The following is a 17,310-nucleotide window of genomic DNA, read 5'->3' on the forward strand; positions in this document are numbered from 1 at the left end:
TGTAATTAACTATCTTTCCCTTGCATTGAATGTAGCGTATTATCTCGCCGCACTTGCAGGAAGCAAATTAATTTTGAATTGCGGAGTTTCGTCGAACTGACTCCATAAAGGAATGCGATTATCTGGATGGGTGGTACCCCATTTTGCACTATGTATTTAGTCAAGAAACGCAATGTTTTGGTCTCGGCCCACTGTTGGGGCATAAGCGAGTTTTTATACCTTGATGTTCTGCCTTTTGTTAGTAGTACATGTACACTATGTTATTACACAATGTCAGGCAAACGTTTGTCAGCGGATGTTTAGATGGATTACGTAATTAATAACAAGGTCCCTAAATAGGCTGTGTGCTAAGCATATTTGAGTAAAAATATTCTGTGAGGGAAAAGGTTGAACGCTCCCAAAACTATCCTATCAAAAGATATTTTTGGTTATCATACTGATAGTTTCTGTTAAGCTATGTCCTTTCAAAACCCCATGCGAATGTAAAGCATTTGGTTTCACAGCAACGCAAACCGTTGAATGTTGCGAGAACAAACAGCAGAACACGTCTATCTTATTAATGCACACAGTGTGCAGTGCGCACAGGGTGTTATAAAGCGATTGTGCATCAGGTACAACATTGACCCGCTCTGTCCGAAATTGACAATTGAAAGTGCGGTACAGATTTTGGCATGCGCCCATTTATAACAGAAGACCGACGTTCGGCGCTTTGCGGCAAAATAAATTAGGTAGACGGGGACTTGGGTTAGAGCAAGATGGAGTATGGAAAACGTGTTCTTTGTGTCAGTTTAAGGCAGATTTTAGTTATATTACGATATTCAATAACCATAGCACCGGCTAATTGGCGTTAATTTTATAGCGGATCACAAGAGCTTACCAATTTCCAGAAACCATAGGTGTCTTTGCATATTCGGTACCACACATCTACATTCCAAGCATGTATGATACACAAACAAATGTTTTACTTCTATTCTGCTTTATATTTCCTGTCGCAGTATCCGTGATTGACGTTAAGGTGCTGATTAAACGATGTAGTGATGAATACACGTCACAATCTGACGAGGATATCAGCAATGAGAGACGAAAGGACGAAGCTGGTATCAGTGAGGACGATCATTTTCCAGGGATTGTGAGGAGAAGACTGGACTTGGAACAGGAATTTGAAATGGATGAACCAGAATATCCTTTCCATCTAACACACTGCCAAAGGAAACTTATGATATCGTTGTGGATAAAAAACAGAGTCCGTATGATTGAAAACTCTACTGACGAAGATGAACAGCTAATTTACATCGATCATGGTTATGATGATGTTACCAGCAAGATCGTTAAGCTGTTGAGCCCCGTAACTATTCGATTTCAGCAGCAGCCAGTGCTACAAGCCTATCCGTTCAGAAACATACACGTTGTTAATGGTTTGCTTCACGAAGAGGTGGTCAACAAAGATGAAACGCCCAATTTTACGGGGTGTGATGACACCTCTTCAGCACATCCGACTTGTTCCTACGCTTACAAGAAAGGTAAACCCATACCTTACAGTCAGGGGTTCTGTTGTTATTGTACAGCATCGGGAAAACCACCCGCTCACATACTGGCAGAGGAGGCCCAAGCCAGTCGGTATCAACAAAACAATGGCTCGTCAACTGACAGGCCCACGTCGCCAACACCTGATTACAGTGGGGGAGACGAAATAATGACGCCAAACATAAAGCTTAAGCCACCAACAGCTAACCACGATGTCTTATCCAGCTTTGCGGATACCAATGACACCCCCGATATCGAAAACGAGCATGACCGGCAAGCAAGACAAGACAAAGGGCTTCGCAACCCAAATGGTGCCCCAGGTGCACCGCAAGGGGACACCAGCTTGTTTCCTCGGTCGAAGAACGCGGAGATTCCCGCTATGAGGCCGGCTAAAGCCCCCTCGCTAAGCCGCACGCCATCGAACCTGCTGAACCGCAAGAGGCGGCAGAGCAGCCTGTCGCTGCAGCCGCGTGGGGGGCAGGACTGCAGCTCCGACACGCCGGCCAGCGTCGACCCGGACAAGTACCTGTCGTCGGCTCACTGCCTGCGGCTTCACGACATCTGGTACAACGTCAACGCCGTGCAGATGCCGCGCTTGCGCCACTCGGTTCAGCTGCAGGTCTACGCGAAGAAGGAGCTGCCGGACGGATCGCAGCGCTGGAGCGACCTCAACGCCGGCAGGGTACTCACTCTCGGCACCGACTCCATGCACTACATGGAAAACAATCAGACCCTGGTGGCCACGTACAGTGGCAAGGTGTTGCGGCGCGAAAACCAGGTGATCTTGAACGTTACGGACAAGCTGCTGCTCATACCGCAGATGACGGGCAACAAGAAGATGAAGAGTGAGTACCCCCAGCTGCAGGGGCCCGGCGAATACCTGCTGGTGAGTCGCTCGCTCGTTGATATGTCCGGGAAGACATGCGACAAGATTGGCGCGACGTACAGCACCTTCGCCCTTCAGAAGGACCGGTGCGAAAAGCCACGCGGCTCCTGCCTGAGCAACCAGCCCATCCAGCTGTGGGAGAGGGACAGGCGGTCCGGGGGAGCGCTCCACTACCGCCTGGCTGACTTCGGCAGCCCTCATGGCGACGCTATCGAGGTCAACCGCGCCTCCGGTGAGTACCTGCTGCTGATGAAGCACACCAACCCGTACACCAGCTACGTGGATGTCGAGGTGGACGCCGACAGTATCGGCATTCTCCGCACCGGTCTGCACGCCCAGATCACCAACGTCTTCACCATGAGCGGCGAGGTGCTGACGCTGGTGACCGCGGTCGTCACCAACACTGGGCTGGTGTCGTCCCATTTCAGCGTGCAGATCGCCTCCTGCACGCATAAGGTCCCAGACAGCAAAAAGGTCGCCTCCAGCATCCCACCGCAGAACCAGGTGACGTTCAACATCACGCTCAGCCACGGCAGCGAGATCATCCGCGACCGGATCGTGTGCTCGGCCCTGGTGCGCAACAGCGAGCACAAGGTGGTCGCAGCGCGGAGGATCCACGCGTACCCGCACGACCGCTGCGTCTGCGTCTGGTTCTGCCTGTGCGCGTGCACAGCCGAGCGGTTCGCGTGCACTCCCATGTCGTTGTCTCACTACCGCAGCTCGGGCTTCCTGGGTGCCATCCCGTCGCTGAACAAGTCGCGGCTGCCGTACATCGCCGAGATCATGCTGGACGTGGAGCTAGTGCTCATCAGTCTCACCATCCTCGGCCTGCTGCTCGGCTGCCTGAAGGCCGTCATCGGCGTCGTCTTCCCCGACTCGATAGGCCTGTTCGGGCTGGCCATGTGCAACGACAAGCCGCGCAAGATTAACCACTACTACGAGCCGGAGCTGCGCCACTTCCCGGTCGAGTACGACCGGCACGGCTACCCGGTCCACCCGCTCACGAAGACGCCGAGCGTGCGCCGCATGGGCGGCACGCTGCAGTTCTGCCTCAACCTCGCCTGGTTCTTCTACATCCCACTGGCGTGCTGGTACTGGGTGCGCAAGAGCCGCGACTGCCTGCCGGAGCCGTGCGCGCGCGTGCTCTGCTGCTGCCCGCAGCTGGAGGGCTCGCCCCGCTCCTCGCTGGGCGCCCGGCAATCGCTGCTCTCAGACACGGGCAGCGTGCCGGCGGACATGACCGAGCACCGGGCGCAGGGCTACGGCGGCGTGGCTGAGCGGGACGTGGCGCTGGATCGGTACCGGCAGAGCCGCGACGACCTGCGCTCCACATCTAACGGCACGATGCTGTCGTCCTCGAGCCGGCCGCGGGTGGGAGCGTCGGCCAACTCGCTGTCGCGCGCCAGCCTGACGGGCACGTCGAGCCTCGGCGGCGCCACGCCGCGCCGCAGCAGCTCGGCCAGGTCGGTCACCAGGACATCGACGTCGGGTTCGGCGGGGGCGGGGTCGCCGGGTAGGAGTTCGGCGTCGCTGCCGACCTCCGGGAGCGCCAGGAGGCTGAGCCAGTCGCAGGCGTCATCCAAGAGCAAGTTGTGAACGGTCCAAATAACGATTTTTGACGATTGTACTCAGCAGCGTGCCGAAGGGCGAAGTTGCGTGAAGTGTAAAGGCGTGCGTTGCTGCCGGCTCTTGCGCTAAAAAGGTTGGTTCGAATTGCGACAGTGCAACCGGTGGGGTAGCTGTCACCTTCAGGATCCGATATCTGTGAACAGGTGCGACCAAAGGTGACGTCGCTCTGAGCGTGGACTAACCAAAAGAAGATGTATTGTACAGCGACAAGTGTGATGGATAATGGTGAAAGCGTGCATATGTCGTCACACCTTATAGGTTGAGGGTGCAATGCGACCCAAAATATACAGCTTATAACGCAACAATGGCAAACCTGACGTACTGTTCCGGACTCACTTGTCTCATTTTCGAGTGTGCCAATCGATTCAGCTGTCATTGTTCTGAAGTTCGTCTTGAAATGAATTGCTGGCGCCCGACAACTGGAAGGCCCCTCGATCTATGATTTACCGCAATGATAGCATTGCATGCTAATGCACAATTAAAGATATGGAGGGTGCACTCAATCACATCCAGGGCAGTCAGTTGTCGACCGACACGTGAGATGCCTTCGAAAGACATTCGAGCAAACAAACCAACAAGCGACCCTCAGGAACTCACGAAAGAAAAATGCGGTGCCTCCAACGTCTGCACGCGTTTCGCCTCACAGAAACCATGAACGCATTGCAAATGGATGCGTGCACGTACTGAAAATGAAGGCGATGCTTGCAATGTGCGCAATCACATGCTATCATATCCTATTCGTCTGCTAATGATATGATACGAGTGACTTTGTTTAATATCTTTCCACAAATTTCAGCGGCGGCATGAGACCATCACGTGTTGTGGGGCGATTGCAAGACGTTCTCATGTTTGTCTGACTGCCGGTCAGTGATGCATGAAGAACAGCCTTGTATCACGCTTATCCATGAGTTAAACGATCCTGTCAACATTATTGGTTCGCGTAAGGCTCTAGAAAAAGTGGAACCTGCGAGCATATCTGATGCAGCACTCGAAAACTGCACGTAATGAGCAAAAATTTCGCAAGAATGGCGCTACCTTTAGGGCCATTCTCTGGTGCAGCCTTGCTCCATTGTTGTAAATTCAAGGATAATTAATTTCCTGGACATGAGTTTCAGGCGTAAAAATGCCCTCTCCTGAGACTTGCATGCTACAGGCAGCCAATCGCCTATAAATAGTCTGCTGGCAGACGATGTGACCGTCGATAGAGGCCGGACGGCCGCCGGTCACGCCGCGTCCGGCCGGCGCGTGTGGCGGCCGCCGGCCCTCGGCGCTTCGCGCGGCGGCCGCCGCGCGCCGCGCGCCGATGATGAATATTGATACACGAGGCCACGAGGCGATAAAACACCGCCGATGAAGATATCCAGATAATCGGCGGATAATAACGGGTGGGTCGGCGCTATCTGTCGGGTCATCGGCGGGTCAACCGGCAGACGGCCGGCCGGCCGCCGCCGGCGCGGCCGGCGCGCGCGCCAGCTGCGACCTGTCTCGCGCGGCCGGCGGGACGCGCCGCCGCCGCGAGCGCACCGCTCCGCTTCCGGCCGTCAGCCACGGAGGCAGAACAGATCTTGCAGGCGGCCGGCCTCCGGCGCGCCGTTTCCTTCCATCTGCAGCGGCGTGTTATTCGGCGCGGCGCGGCGAGATCTGGCGGAGATTCGACACGACCGCTAGCGTCGTGTGACAGCGTCGGTCCGCGACCTCACGGCGGCCGCCACACAATCGGCCCCATCTGTGCCCCCCCCCCCCCCTTCCCCCCGACGCCTTCCGTCGCCGCAGCACCAACCAGCTCTCGGCGGCGGTAATTGTTGCAGAAACAGGCATGGAACGTGTGCACGTACACACACTGCAGACGCTTATGTGCTGTGGGGAGGGGAGGGGGCGAGAGATTGTCACGTTTTGAGGATGTTACGGTAGGTATTAAGATACAAGACGACTAGCACACACCAACGTCGCCGGCCGACACAATCGGACGCTGAGATTGAGCCAGAAGGATTCGGACGTCTGGACACCGAGGGCGTTGGAGCATCGTCCCAGGTCGATACTCTTCGATGCTCCCTTTTAAACCTCGGCCGCCCGGGGGTTGGTAGGGAGCTCCAATGAATGGGCCCTGTTACCAGAGATCGCCTCGGGTCAGCAGGTGCCACTTCAGCCGGATACCATATGCGGGCTCCGGGTGTCGGATCCAAAATGGCCGTCATCGCCGCTAGGTTCGGCGAATCCGTGCGTTTTCTAGGGCGTCTGAGAGATGTGCCCACTGCATAATGTATTCTGAAGCCGAAGAAGCCGCGACCAGTACCCCGGATGAATAATAAAACAGCAATGAACACACGATGGAGATTAATATGAAGCATGACATCCAGATTAAGGATCCGTGAATCGTGAAAACGAGTATGCGTCTGAACTTAACTACTTGTCACCAAGCCTACCATGGAATCAGGAACACAACTGTTGCAAAATCAGTTGGGGGAGGGCTGAACAGTGAATATGATCTAACCTTTCCCTCAAAATCGACTAAAAACGGGTTTCTCATCGGTGTGATCCAATCTCTTCTCAAAGTAAGGAGGGCTTGAGCCCCAACGAAATAGGAAAACTACACCCTTGCATGGAATCGTGGAACGCACGATACACAGTCTCTTACGCTAGTGGCTGTCCACCTGGCAAACAAAAAGCATACTTGATTTCGCCTGGGAATCCTGAAAACGATCAGCGCCCGATGCCGGGTCTATTCAAGCATGTATTTGTTTTAAAATGGCAATATCATTTCATTGATGCTTCTCCGTGTCGCATGCCGTGATGTACACACTCGTTAAGTGACACCGGAGGCCTTCATTACATTAAACTTCAGTTATGCCTGTGTGGCATCGTTGCATTCTACATTCTTGCATGTTACGGACGGCGAAGAACCCCGTGGGTATTATTTATGCCCGCATTCATTCCCGGAATAATCGTCATAACAGTCGTCCGCAAGGCGGCAGCCTTATACAGGTACGCTAAATATTAATAAACTATGCATGGGAGCATGCTGACCGCATGGGGAATGATCAAAGAGGAGTAGAGTAAGGAGATCTAGGGGCCTTTTGAGTCCCTCGAGACCTACGATTAAGGGCCGAACATGAGGGTCGAAGGGCCCGAAAGGTGGGCCGGAGGTCGCATTCAGGGGCCCCGGCCCGCAGGGCCGGGCACTCCAATGCCAGCCAGAAGGCTCTGCGCGCTGATCAGGGGCTCTGTGCGTCGATAAGGGCCTATACATCGGTCAGACATCACCAGTAACTCACAGTTACTCCGGTTCCGCGGTGGCATGGGCCTGAAGGCCCATTTTCCCAGCAGGGACGAAGCCGGAGCCAGTAACTTACATCGGTCGGGGCAGTATTCTCTGTCGCGGCCTCACAGCGCCTTCCGGGGGTCCTGTGTTGGCAAGGGGCCCGGAGTTGGCCAGAGGCAGTGTTCGAGGAGGCCCAAAGAGCCTGGAGGACCCACCGGATCCGACGATCAAGGGCCCGATTGAGGGTCTAAGGACACGAGAAGCTGGTCGGAGTCTTATTCAGGGGCCCCGCCTGCGGGTGCGGGCCCTCAAATGAATGACAGTCATAGGGCCTTTTGCGCCGATCTGGGACTCCAAAGTCGATATGGGCCTGTACGTCGGTCAGGCACCAGCAGTACTACACAGACGGTTCCGTGTCGGTATGGGCCGGAGGGCCCCCCAATCAGCTATAAAGTCGGGGCCAGCGATTTACATTGGTCGGGTCTATGTGTCTGTCAAAGGCCCCATAGTGCCTAACAGGGGGTCCTGTGTTTCCAAGGAGCCTCGAGCCTAATAAGGGCAGTGTTTGATAAGGTTCGAAGAGGGGCCCGGGTGGCCCACCGGAATCCACGGTCAAGGGCCCGGATGAAGGGCATAATGGCCCGAAGGACTGACTGTAGGTTACATAAAGAAGCACAGCCTGTCGTACCCGAAATTTAAATCAGAGTTCCTGTTGCACCGTTCGAGGACCCCATGAGACCATGCAGGTGTCAAAGTCGGCCAGAGACCAAGAACACCCAACAGTTGGCTTTCTGTCAGTCTGAACCCTTGGGCCCATTTCCCGGGTAGGAGCAAGGCCGGGACCACGACTCGCATTGATCTGGCTCCCTGAAACGGTGTTTGGGGCCCTTGTGTAGGTCAGAGGCCAACAGTCTGTAACAGGAGGTTATGTGTTGGCCAGTGACCTCTAGTCGGTGGCGGGCTTTGTTTGAGAAGGCCCGAAGAGGGCCGAAAGGCCTCTAAGGACCAAAGATCAAGGACCCGACTGGAAGGTTGAAGAGCCCGAAGGACCGGTTGTATGTCATATTAAGGATGTCCTGCCTCCCGCAAGGCCGTGGCCCAAATGTCAGTCACCATGCCTCTTGCATCGTTTGGGGAACCCTGGAGCAGTGTGAGCCTCTATTTCGGTCAGAGACCACCAATACTGAACAATCGGCTGTCAGTCTGAGACCTGGAGGTCCATTCCCCAAGTACGAGCAAGGCCGAGCCCGCGATTTGCATTAGCCGGGGTCAGTGAAACGATGAGCATGTCGTTCAGGGGCCCACGGTGTCTTACAGGGGTCCCGTATCCGCAAATGATCCGAGTCGGCCAGTAGCTGTGTTCGCTGGGGTTCCGAAGCAGGTCCCGAATGGCCCCTCCGGACCGAAGATCAACGCTCCGCTTGGATTCGGGCCCACCTCCACCCGTAGTGCCACGACCTGAACTGTCGGCCAGAGGGTTTATATATGGGCCCTCTTATTAAGGTTCTCTATCTCTCTGGTATAGGGCTTCTACACTGAGCCAAGCCGTCAGCTCCATGTCTGTCGGAGCCCTTAGGGTCATTTCCCAAGCAGGAACGAGGCCGGGGCCCGTGATTTGACATGTTCTGGGTCCCTTACACAATAAGGAGCTCCTGAGTCGGTCGTGGGCTACAGCGCCGAACAGGGGCCCTATGGTGGCAAGTGTTCCCGAGTCGGCCAGGGGCGGTTTTGAGGGCGTCCGAAGAAGGACCGAAGGGTCTCTCGAGGCCAGAAATCAACGGCCTGATTGGAAAGCTGGAGGGCCTGAAGGGCTGGTTGTAGGTCGCATTAGGGACCCCACCCGTAGGGCCGTGGTTTCAAACGTCAGTTAGACGGCCTCTTGTACTGCTTGGGCACCCTGAGGCAGAGAGTTTCTCGGTTTCGGCCAGCGAGCACCAACACCGAACAGTCGGCTCCGTGTCGATCAAAGCTCTTGGGACCCATTTCCAAAGCAAGGACAAGGCTGGAGCCGTGTTTGCAGGGGTCCGAAGAGGGGATTAAATGGTCCCTCAGCACCAAAGATCAATGGCCTGATTGGACTCGGGTCCGGCCCCCCACTCGGAGTGCCGTAACCTGAAATATCAATCAAAGGGCTTCTACTAGGGCCCTCTTTTTAGAGTTCTCTGTCCCTCTTATATAGAGCCTCGACACGGAGCCAAACATTCGACTCAATATCCGTCTGAGCCCTTGGATTCCATTTTCCAAGCAGGAACGAGGCCAGGGCTCGCAATTTGCAATGCTCGGAGTCCCCGACACAATGAGGGGATTACGGGTGGGTCAGCGACCACAGTGCCTATCAGGGGTCCTGTCGCAGCAAATGGCTTTGAGCAGGCCAGGAGCCGTGCTTGAGCGGGCCCGAACAGTGGCCGAAGCGTACCTGACGCTGGGCCCTCCAACGCAATTCCAGCATGGACCCGTTAAGCCGAACTGGATTCTATATGTCAATGATTGGACCCCCTGCGGCGATCAGGGATGCTGTTTCGTCAATGAGGGGTCCTGCGTCGATCTGGAGTCAACTGCGCGGTAGAGAAGGGCCCCCATGTTAGGGACGGAACCTATGTGATATGATTCGTTCCTCTATGGGCCTTCGGGTCGACCAGGGGATCCCGACCCATGTCGCCAGAATGACAGCCAGAAGACACCGCGCGGTGGGACGGAATGGGCCTTCAGCTCTAGACCGGGAACAATAATGTGCCCCCTAATGCTCTACTCTAGAGGACCCCTTGCTCAGAAATAAGAGCTCTCATTAGTATCAAATAGAGTGGGCTGAAATGGGTTCGAAAACGAACTCGACTGTACGACGTTTGCCTGAGAACCCTTATTCTGCTTCAGAATCGGCGAGTGAAACAAATTACATCGAAATGTTTCGAATCGAAAAAGCCGAAATCGAAAGGAATCGAAAAGAATCGAAAAAGCCTACGCGCCCGAAATTTCGACAGCAAGGACAGCGATGGTCTGCATTGCAATTTTCGTAAAACCGAACGGCGTTGGCCACTGCAAGGAGCACAGGGGGAGGGCGCCATGCGTGCGAGAACGATCGGAGTGAAATAATGACCCCAAATGTCTTTTCAAATTGATTCGTACTGTTCAAAGATTAGACTAGGCGTATCTTAACTTTGAGGTTGTCCTCTGGACAGGTTAACAGCTACAACAACAAGAAGAATAGAGATTTTGTCTTCGTCCAGTTCCACCACCAGATTACAGTACCACTTCGCGGCGCTGTACAAGTCAATCCGTTGTTCCCATCAATCCAAAGATCGCACGGATAAAATATGCGCCCGGACTGTCTTCTAAATGTACGATTTTATGTCTTAAAGCTTTCCAAGGTACTTGTTTCGGATGTGTCAATATTTTCGTTCACCTGTTAGCCACGGCTTAACACGCGCCCGGGTAGCCGGTTGGATGCCCTTCGTTCGGGTGGGGCGGGGTAGCCAGTTGGATGCCCTTCGTTCGGGTGGGGCGGGGTAGCCGGTTGGATGCCCTTCGTTCGGGTGGGGCGGGGGACAGTTTGTCCCGCTAACATCTCAAAAACTAAGATAGCTAAAGACACCAAAGTCGTAGAGTGAGTTGCCCTACATGTGAGCCTACTGATGTCGGCATAATATACTTCTAGGTCATGATCTTTGGGTCAAATAAAGTCAAACAAGGTCACACTCCACATTAATGTCTCATGTGTCCCCAAACCTCCACATGTAACCGCCGTGAACCGAGGTAGCTGTGCTAGGCAAAGGTCGCCTTTAGAGGTCAAGGCGGCCAAAACCCACAATATTCCTCCTATTTTGTTATGCAAATATCCGCCAGGGATTACGCTAGGAGGAAGTTTCTAAAATGCAATGTTGACCTGGGTCATTTTAGGTCAGCTACGTACTCTGATCTTTGAAAAGTTCATGGAGCATGCCTCTTGCGTTCCCTGTCATTAATAAGTACGAAATAAACACCTGAAACCTGAAACTGTTTATAAAGCAAGCTCTCGCGTAACTCGTAACGTAACTTGTCCAAACGAGTTGGTTTTGACCTTGTCTCATCTTCATGCCGGACCCTCAATCAAGGTAATTTGTTGCAATTGTAGATTCAATTGGCTTATTGCCAAGGATCTACTTGAAAACAGTGATGAAAGAAAAGAAAAGAAAAAGGCTTGGTCTAACACTCTGTTATCGCCTCATATTGAACGATTCCCTAGAAATGCGGTTTGCTAACAGCCACGCCCTGGCTTTGACTAAACTGATTTTTGATTGGTGCGGCATGGCACGCCAATCAAAAATCATTTAAGAAAAACATTCGGCGATCAATTTGGTGCTGGCCGCACGCCAACGCTGCGTGGCGTATAAAGACTGCAACCCCTGGCGTCGAGGGTTTTGTCGCTAGGATATGCCAGCACGCATGTTGAAAACTACGTCACATAATTTGCATCACTTATCGATTCTGACTGAATGTTGAGCATCCCCAGACAAATGTGGCTTGCCCATGTTTGTACAAATTGTGTACAAATGTGTACAAATTGTTGGCCCATTTCGAACTACTATCTACAGTCGCGGGGTACTTAATATCTCTGTAAATCGTAACTAAAAATGCTGACAAAGCCTTTTAGAACAATCGGTTAAGAATGCCTCAATGGACCATCGTAAAATAAAGAGCGGCGGCAATGTATTCAATGAAGTCGTGTAACGCAATATTTCTCGTTTTTTACTACAATTTTGAGGCCAAATTTATCTCGCGGTAACCTCTGGCTTCTATTCTAGCTACAGAAATTCAAAATAAAAATATAAAAGAAAAACACGCTTTCATCGGCAAATGGGCCCTATCCAGCGTTTTTTTTCGGAAAGGGGATCTTTCACTATCGGGGGCGCTTTGTCAACCTTGTGCCCCCCCCCCCTGGCCAAGGTTCTGGCTGCGCGCCCGTGCGTAGCAATGCCGAATTTCACTGCACATTGTTTTCCAACATGGCCAGCTGACCCACACATGTTCAGAAACAAACGTTCCTGAACTGCATACTCATTGACCCGTGCTCATTTCCGTGGAATTCACGTTTTCCAGCGCAAACAGCACATCAGGAGGATCTTTGTTTTGTCTGGCCGTCCAGCTCTCAAGTTAATCCCGTGATAAAAGTGAAATGGATTTACTTGGAATTTGAAATGAATGAGCTGTGTTTGAGCATAAGTCTGGGGCCGCTAAAAAAATTGTAGATAACCTGATCAGCGTTTGGCTGAATTTCAAGATGTTTAAAGACGAGATAAATCGCTGAGATTTCGCCGATGTCATTCAACATGACTAAACGCTGTTAATGACAGCAAGCAGGAGATTAAACCGCGCCAAAACATGTCATTTATGAACCTAATTCTCTTGCTCTACCAAAGCACACCTCACCGCAATCAGTCATCGACTGGCCGTTACCAGTGTACCACGAAGCGGTACACGAAAGAAGTTCGCCCGACCCTGCGCCGTGTTCAGCGTCACCCACCGGAGTGCTCCCCCCCCCCCCCTCCCCCAACCCGCGTCACACCACTCCCTCCCGCCACCGGCAGGGCGGACAGCGTCCAGCACGCCGCACTCGGTGTCGGCGGGATAAGCTGGATGTTCACTAACGCGACTGTGCTCGGCCGGCGTGAAATCGTGTCCGGATCTGTGGTGGACCGAGCCGGGCCGGCCCAGTGCACGTGGCTGGGGCGGAGAAGACGCCCGCCCGGGCGGTGCAGCCTCCAGCGCCAGACGACAGGCGTCTCGGGACGCGTCGCTGGAAAAAAAAATGTCACAGCCGTGTTGGTGGACACAAATTATTACGTAACACATCGGGCCCGGCGACTGACGGGTCTGTGCATCTTTCGGAGGAGAAAGGTGCCAGAGGAGATGTCAACGCTTAGATCCATGGCCTCAGTGGCGGCAGCACTAGGCAGGATCTTGAACGTGATGGTTCTTCGCGACGCCGTCGTGCAGCTACCACGAAAAAAAGAAAGGTTTGAGGGAATAGTGTGGGGCTTATCGCGTCTCTTTCGATGCAGTACGGGCTGGCGTAGTGGTCAATTCCGCTTAGCTGGGAGGACCTGTTCTTTTGTCTCTCCATCCTCCCTCTCTCCCCGAGTGGCAGTAGTCATGTCGGTTCGCAAACTATCGCAAGTACCCATGCGCTTTGTAGTGAACTACAGCACGCGCCTAAATGGTGGTAAATGCAACCGATGCTTTTTTCTGTTTGCCAAGATCTGAGGTCTTGCTCGATACTATATTTGCACATTTGCGTTCTGCTTAACACTTGACATGAATTTGACTATCATTTGGTAGCAGTAAATATCGGTGAAAAGGTGGACCAACAACTAAACCATCAATCGTATCACTTTATTCCGCATTACGAGCTTGTGAAAGTCTGGGCACAGAGCAAAACTTTTAAGAATGAAAGCTAAATTTGCTGTGACTTGAAATTTTTCACCGTTTTTCTGCGCGATATAGTGTATATGTTCATAATTTGGGCACAGTAACATACCAACTGCACGGCAACACTGCTAGACGCATGTTGGATATGATATTGCGTAACTTAGTGACCTGTATTGCATAGCAATGCTCACAGACGTAGTGGCTTCTCTAAGCTTAGTGCTTGAACTTGCTGAAGGGTGAATCATACCCACCAAATATAATTAAGACACTAACTGCGTCACAGACCAATCTCGAGTGATATTGACAAGCAAGCAATGCAGACGTCAAGGTGCGGTACATACCACCGAAGATTACAACAGTTGAAACATGACCAGGGATGTAGTTTGCTATTTAGTTTAGTCGTCACCGGCCCCCAAGTTTAAGAGGAAATAAATAATTCAGAGTGAAAGTCATTTTGCGCATTTTGCGGCCAAGTTAAACCGTTTTCCCAGCTCAGCTCCCCCCCCCCCCCCTCCCCTCTACACTTATTTTGCGCGACTACGTCCCTGGCAAAATCGTGATCACTCAGGCCTGCAGTCACCCGCTGCGCCTACGCAGCCTACCTGGGTATAGGTGTGAGAGCTTACCCGAGTCGCCTTCCTGAGCGCATGTCCACCTTTAAATACTGGGCAGACGGCCCATCTACAACCCGTTTTATGAATGACTGGAAAAATCTCCCGCTTCCTGCTAAGCAGTGCTCAAACACAGGATTGTCACCAGGTCTCTGAAGCTTGAACACTAATCTTGCACTTTTACTTTTGTGACAGTGCAGAAAAATCCTTGAGATAATACGGATGCTTCCATGTAGAGGGCGTTGTATCAGCTCGGTTCATCGGGCAACTCTTGAGAGGCGTACAGCAATTGTTCGCAGCAGGTCGTGATGTGTGAGACAGCAAAAGTATTCCATGCAACGTCACGTGTGCCGTGCCAGACAGCACTCTCTGGACATGCTCTACGTTGTTGGTGATGAAATCAGCTGCAAGCCTTATTTAGCTATCACTAAGTTGTATTCTTCAAAAAGTGACTTGCCTTTTCTTGTGAAACGCATTTTTGGCGAGAACACTAAACATAAGTGCAATGAAATCTGGATCAATATGACCATGCCCCTCCTATTTTTCAAGGACAATGATTCCTGTGCCAGATGAAGCTTAACTGAATCTTCGTTTCTCTAGATATGTTCCCGTCTTGCTGTAAAACGTGCGTTTTTAGATACGTTTGCATGTGTTTGCGGACACTTGGGCAGCAACGCATACGTTATGGCACTGGAGAAGTTTTGAGCTCTATAACATTGCAACAAAAGAAACAAATGTGGGAGCAGGCACCAAACACCAAGTCACTCCATCTCTGCTGGTGCATTCATCAAAGCCTTGTCAACGGGTTTCCGCACACGGGTTTCTCTGCTGCCCAACTGAAGGGAGTGGTCCACCTTTGAGACATATTTCAAAAACATACTTTGGTGAAACCTCAAGACTATTTACGTCCAATAATAGCAATCGGCAGTGCCGCTGTGGCACCGTCAAGGCATAATTAGGATATCGATTTCGATTATTCTCGAGTCTAGCTTACGCTGTCCACGCTTTGTACAGCACTACACTTTTTCCCTGCAGTCGCAACCGCCGGCGTCGTGACAGCCCCCGCGCGCGCCCCTACTGGTGCGAAGAAAAGAACATTTGTTATTGACCCAGCTGACGAGAGCCCGTTACCGAGAAGCGTACGGGTTGAAGTTCGAACCAGTGCGTCCACGTGGATCATGTGATGCTCCCAGCCCGAACTCAAAGTGCGCCTTAAGAAGAGTCGCTATGGTAAACGCCATAGGGGAGAAATCAAGGCCATCGTATAACGTTTCGGTAAATTCGCGGGTTAGTAGCTTTATGTTCGCATGTATTTTTGTCTAAACACAGTGCATCAAGCTTTCGTAAAATTCATTACCTAAACATTTTGACACATTAGTGTCTTGCAAACAGTATAGCGACATACGATGAAAAAGCAAGGTTAATGAAATGCATTAATTCCATAGCGGTGAGCAGGGATGCAAATGAGATTTCTCCCGCGGGGTCGGTTACGTCAAATTGAAATTCTGAGCTATTCAGACTGACCTCGAGAAAACTGGTATTGCTGATCAAATCGTACGCGTCTGATCTAAATATGAGTGAAAAGTACAAAATTGGTGGAATACCACCTGCAACATGCGCAAAAGCGCTGGAACGTATGCCAGTTTGAAATTACCGGGCGCGTCACCAAGGTGAACTGACGTCATGCTCTTAAACAGCTCAAACCTAAGTGGGCTACCATAGCCCCTTCGATGCCCTTCTTGCACCTAATGCCAAATCAATCCAGGAAAAGCGTCACAGAGTGTTCACCGAATTATACTCAGGATCTCAAAGATTAAAGAGTTATCGGGTTCACAAAGGTGTCAAAAGCATTGCCAGCTTAGCGACGGTCCCTCAAAAAAGTAGTGTAAGACTCTGTCTTAATACTAGCGCTGAGCCTCTGGCATCACATGAAAAAAGGTGTTCCTCAGCTGTACGGATTTAAGGACAGTCTTCAGGCTGATGGGCATCGGAGCTGAACCTCGTTCTCCGTCACCAGCGTGCAACAATTCACAGTTCTAGAAAACATGCCCCGTGGTTTGTAATCCGCTGCTTTAGAATTGCACCTTTTCATGGAATCCCGCGTTGCACAGGAGAGATTGTGCTACAACCCAGAGCTGAGTTGCTTGGGCTGGTGCTAAAACGCCAAGAAAAATGAGAATCGGCCGGTTTGTTTACTTGCTTGAATATCACTGAATGATACATCACTACCAATTGCCTGTTAGCCTGGTGCAAATGCAAAAAGGTGTATAGGAGATTTGAAGCACAGTACGCATTTCTCCATCCGACGATAGCTCTCAGCTCAGGTCATGATCACGGCATGATGGCATCATCAGGTTAGTTTACGTTGCAAAGAACGGAACATGACGATGCCATTGAGGCAATAAGGGCGCTACAAATTGCAAGCGGCCCACTGTGGCACACAGGCGCGACGTGGTTTCTGCACCATGTCTGACCCCTATGTGGTGTTTACTGGCACGTGCTTGGATTCGGATTTTGTCCTTACATCACAACGTAATCCCGACGCTGGAGCGTTGAAAACAGTTGCGTAAATTTGTACAGGCAATGGCAACACAGCTGCAAAGACAGCGGTACGTTCCGCAAGCACTGGATTTGGAAGCACAGACCTTGAGTCACATCACAATAAAGTATTGACTAAAACAGCGCTCTACAAACTGCGGTCTGCTTCACCAGTTGTGTCGACCGTTATCAAGACCAAGTGCTCGGCAGTGCGATCTATTCGCAACAAAGCAACATTGGTCCTGCCATCGGATTGCATACAGTCGCCTGGTTCATGACTCTTGGCATTTTCATGACTCGTAGTGAAATGTCAAGACGACCAAAAACGCACATTGTTCATATGTGTGTGCATGCCGCTAACCACCGAACCAAAAGAAGCCTGCTGAAGCCATCTTCCATCGGGCGAGAAATGTGCGCGCGGCGACGGTACGCATTGCTGTGTCCGCTCGTGAAGAAGCTTT

The 17,310-nt window shown here is 51.9% G+C and overlaps 1 protein-coding gene across 1 annotated transcript; it reads left to right on the plus strand.

Moving 5' to 3' along the window:
* Positions 1 to 739: 739 nt before the first annotated feature.
* On the plus strand, positions 740 to 4,006 carry LOC119111691 (hapless 2). The gene has a single exon (XM_037235497.1). It carries the CDS (start codon positions 938 to 940, stop codon positions 4,004 to 4,006), a length of 3,069 nt encoding a protein of 1,022 aa, XP_037091392.1. The 5' UTR covers positions 740 to 937.
* The last annotated feature ends 13,304 nt before the right edge of the window (positions 4,007 to 17,310 follow it).

This window comes from Pollicipes pollicipes, unplaced genomic scaffold (genome assembly GCF_011947565.3).
Source record: "Pollicipes pollicipes isolate AB1234 unplaced genomic scaffold, Ppol_2.1 Scaffold_7261;HRSCAF=8764_pilon_pilon_pilon, whole genome shotgun sequence".
Lineage (NCBI taxonomy): Eukaryota > Metazoa > Arthropoda > Thecostraca > Pollicipedomorpha > Pollicipedidae > Pollicipes > Pollicipes pollicipes.

Coding starts and splice junctions, on each gene's coding strand:
- LOC119111691 (XM_037235497.1), top strand. CDS start 938: ATGTATGATACACAAACAAATGTTTTACTTCTATTCTGCTTTATATTT.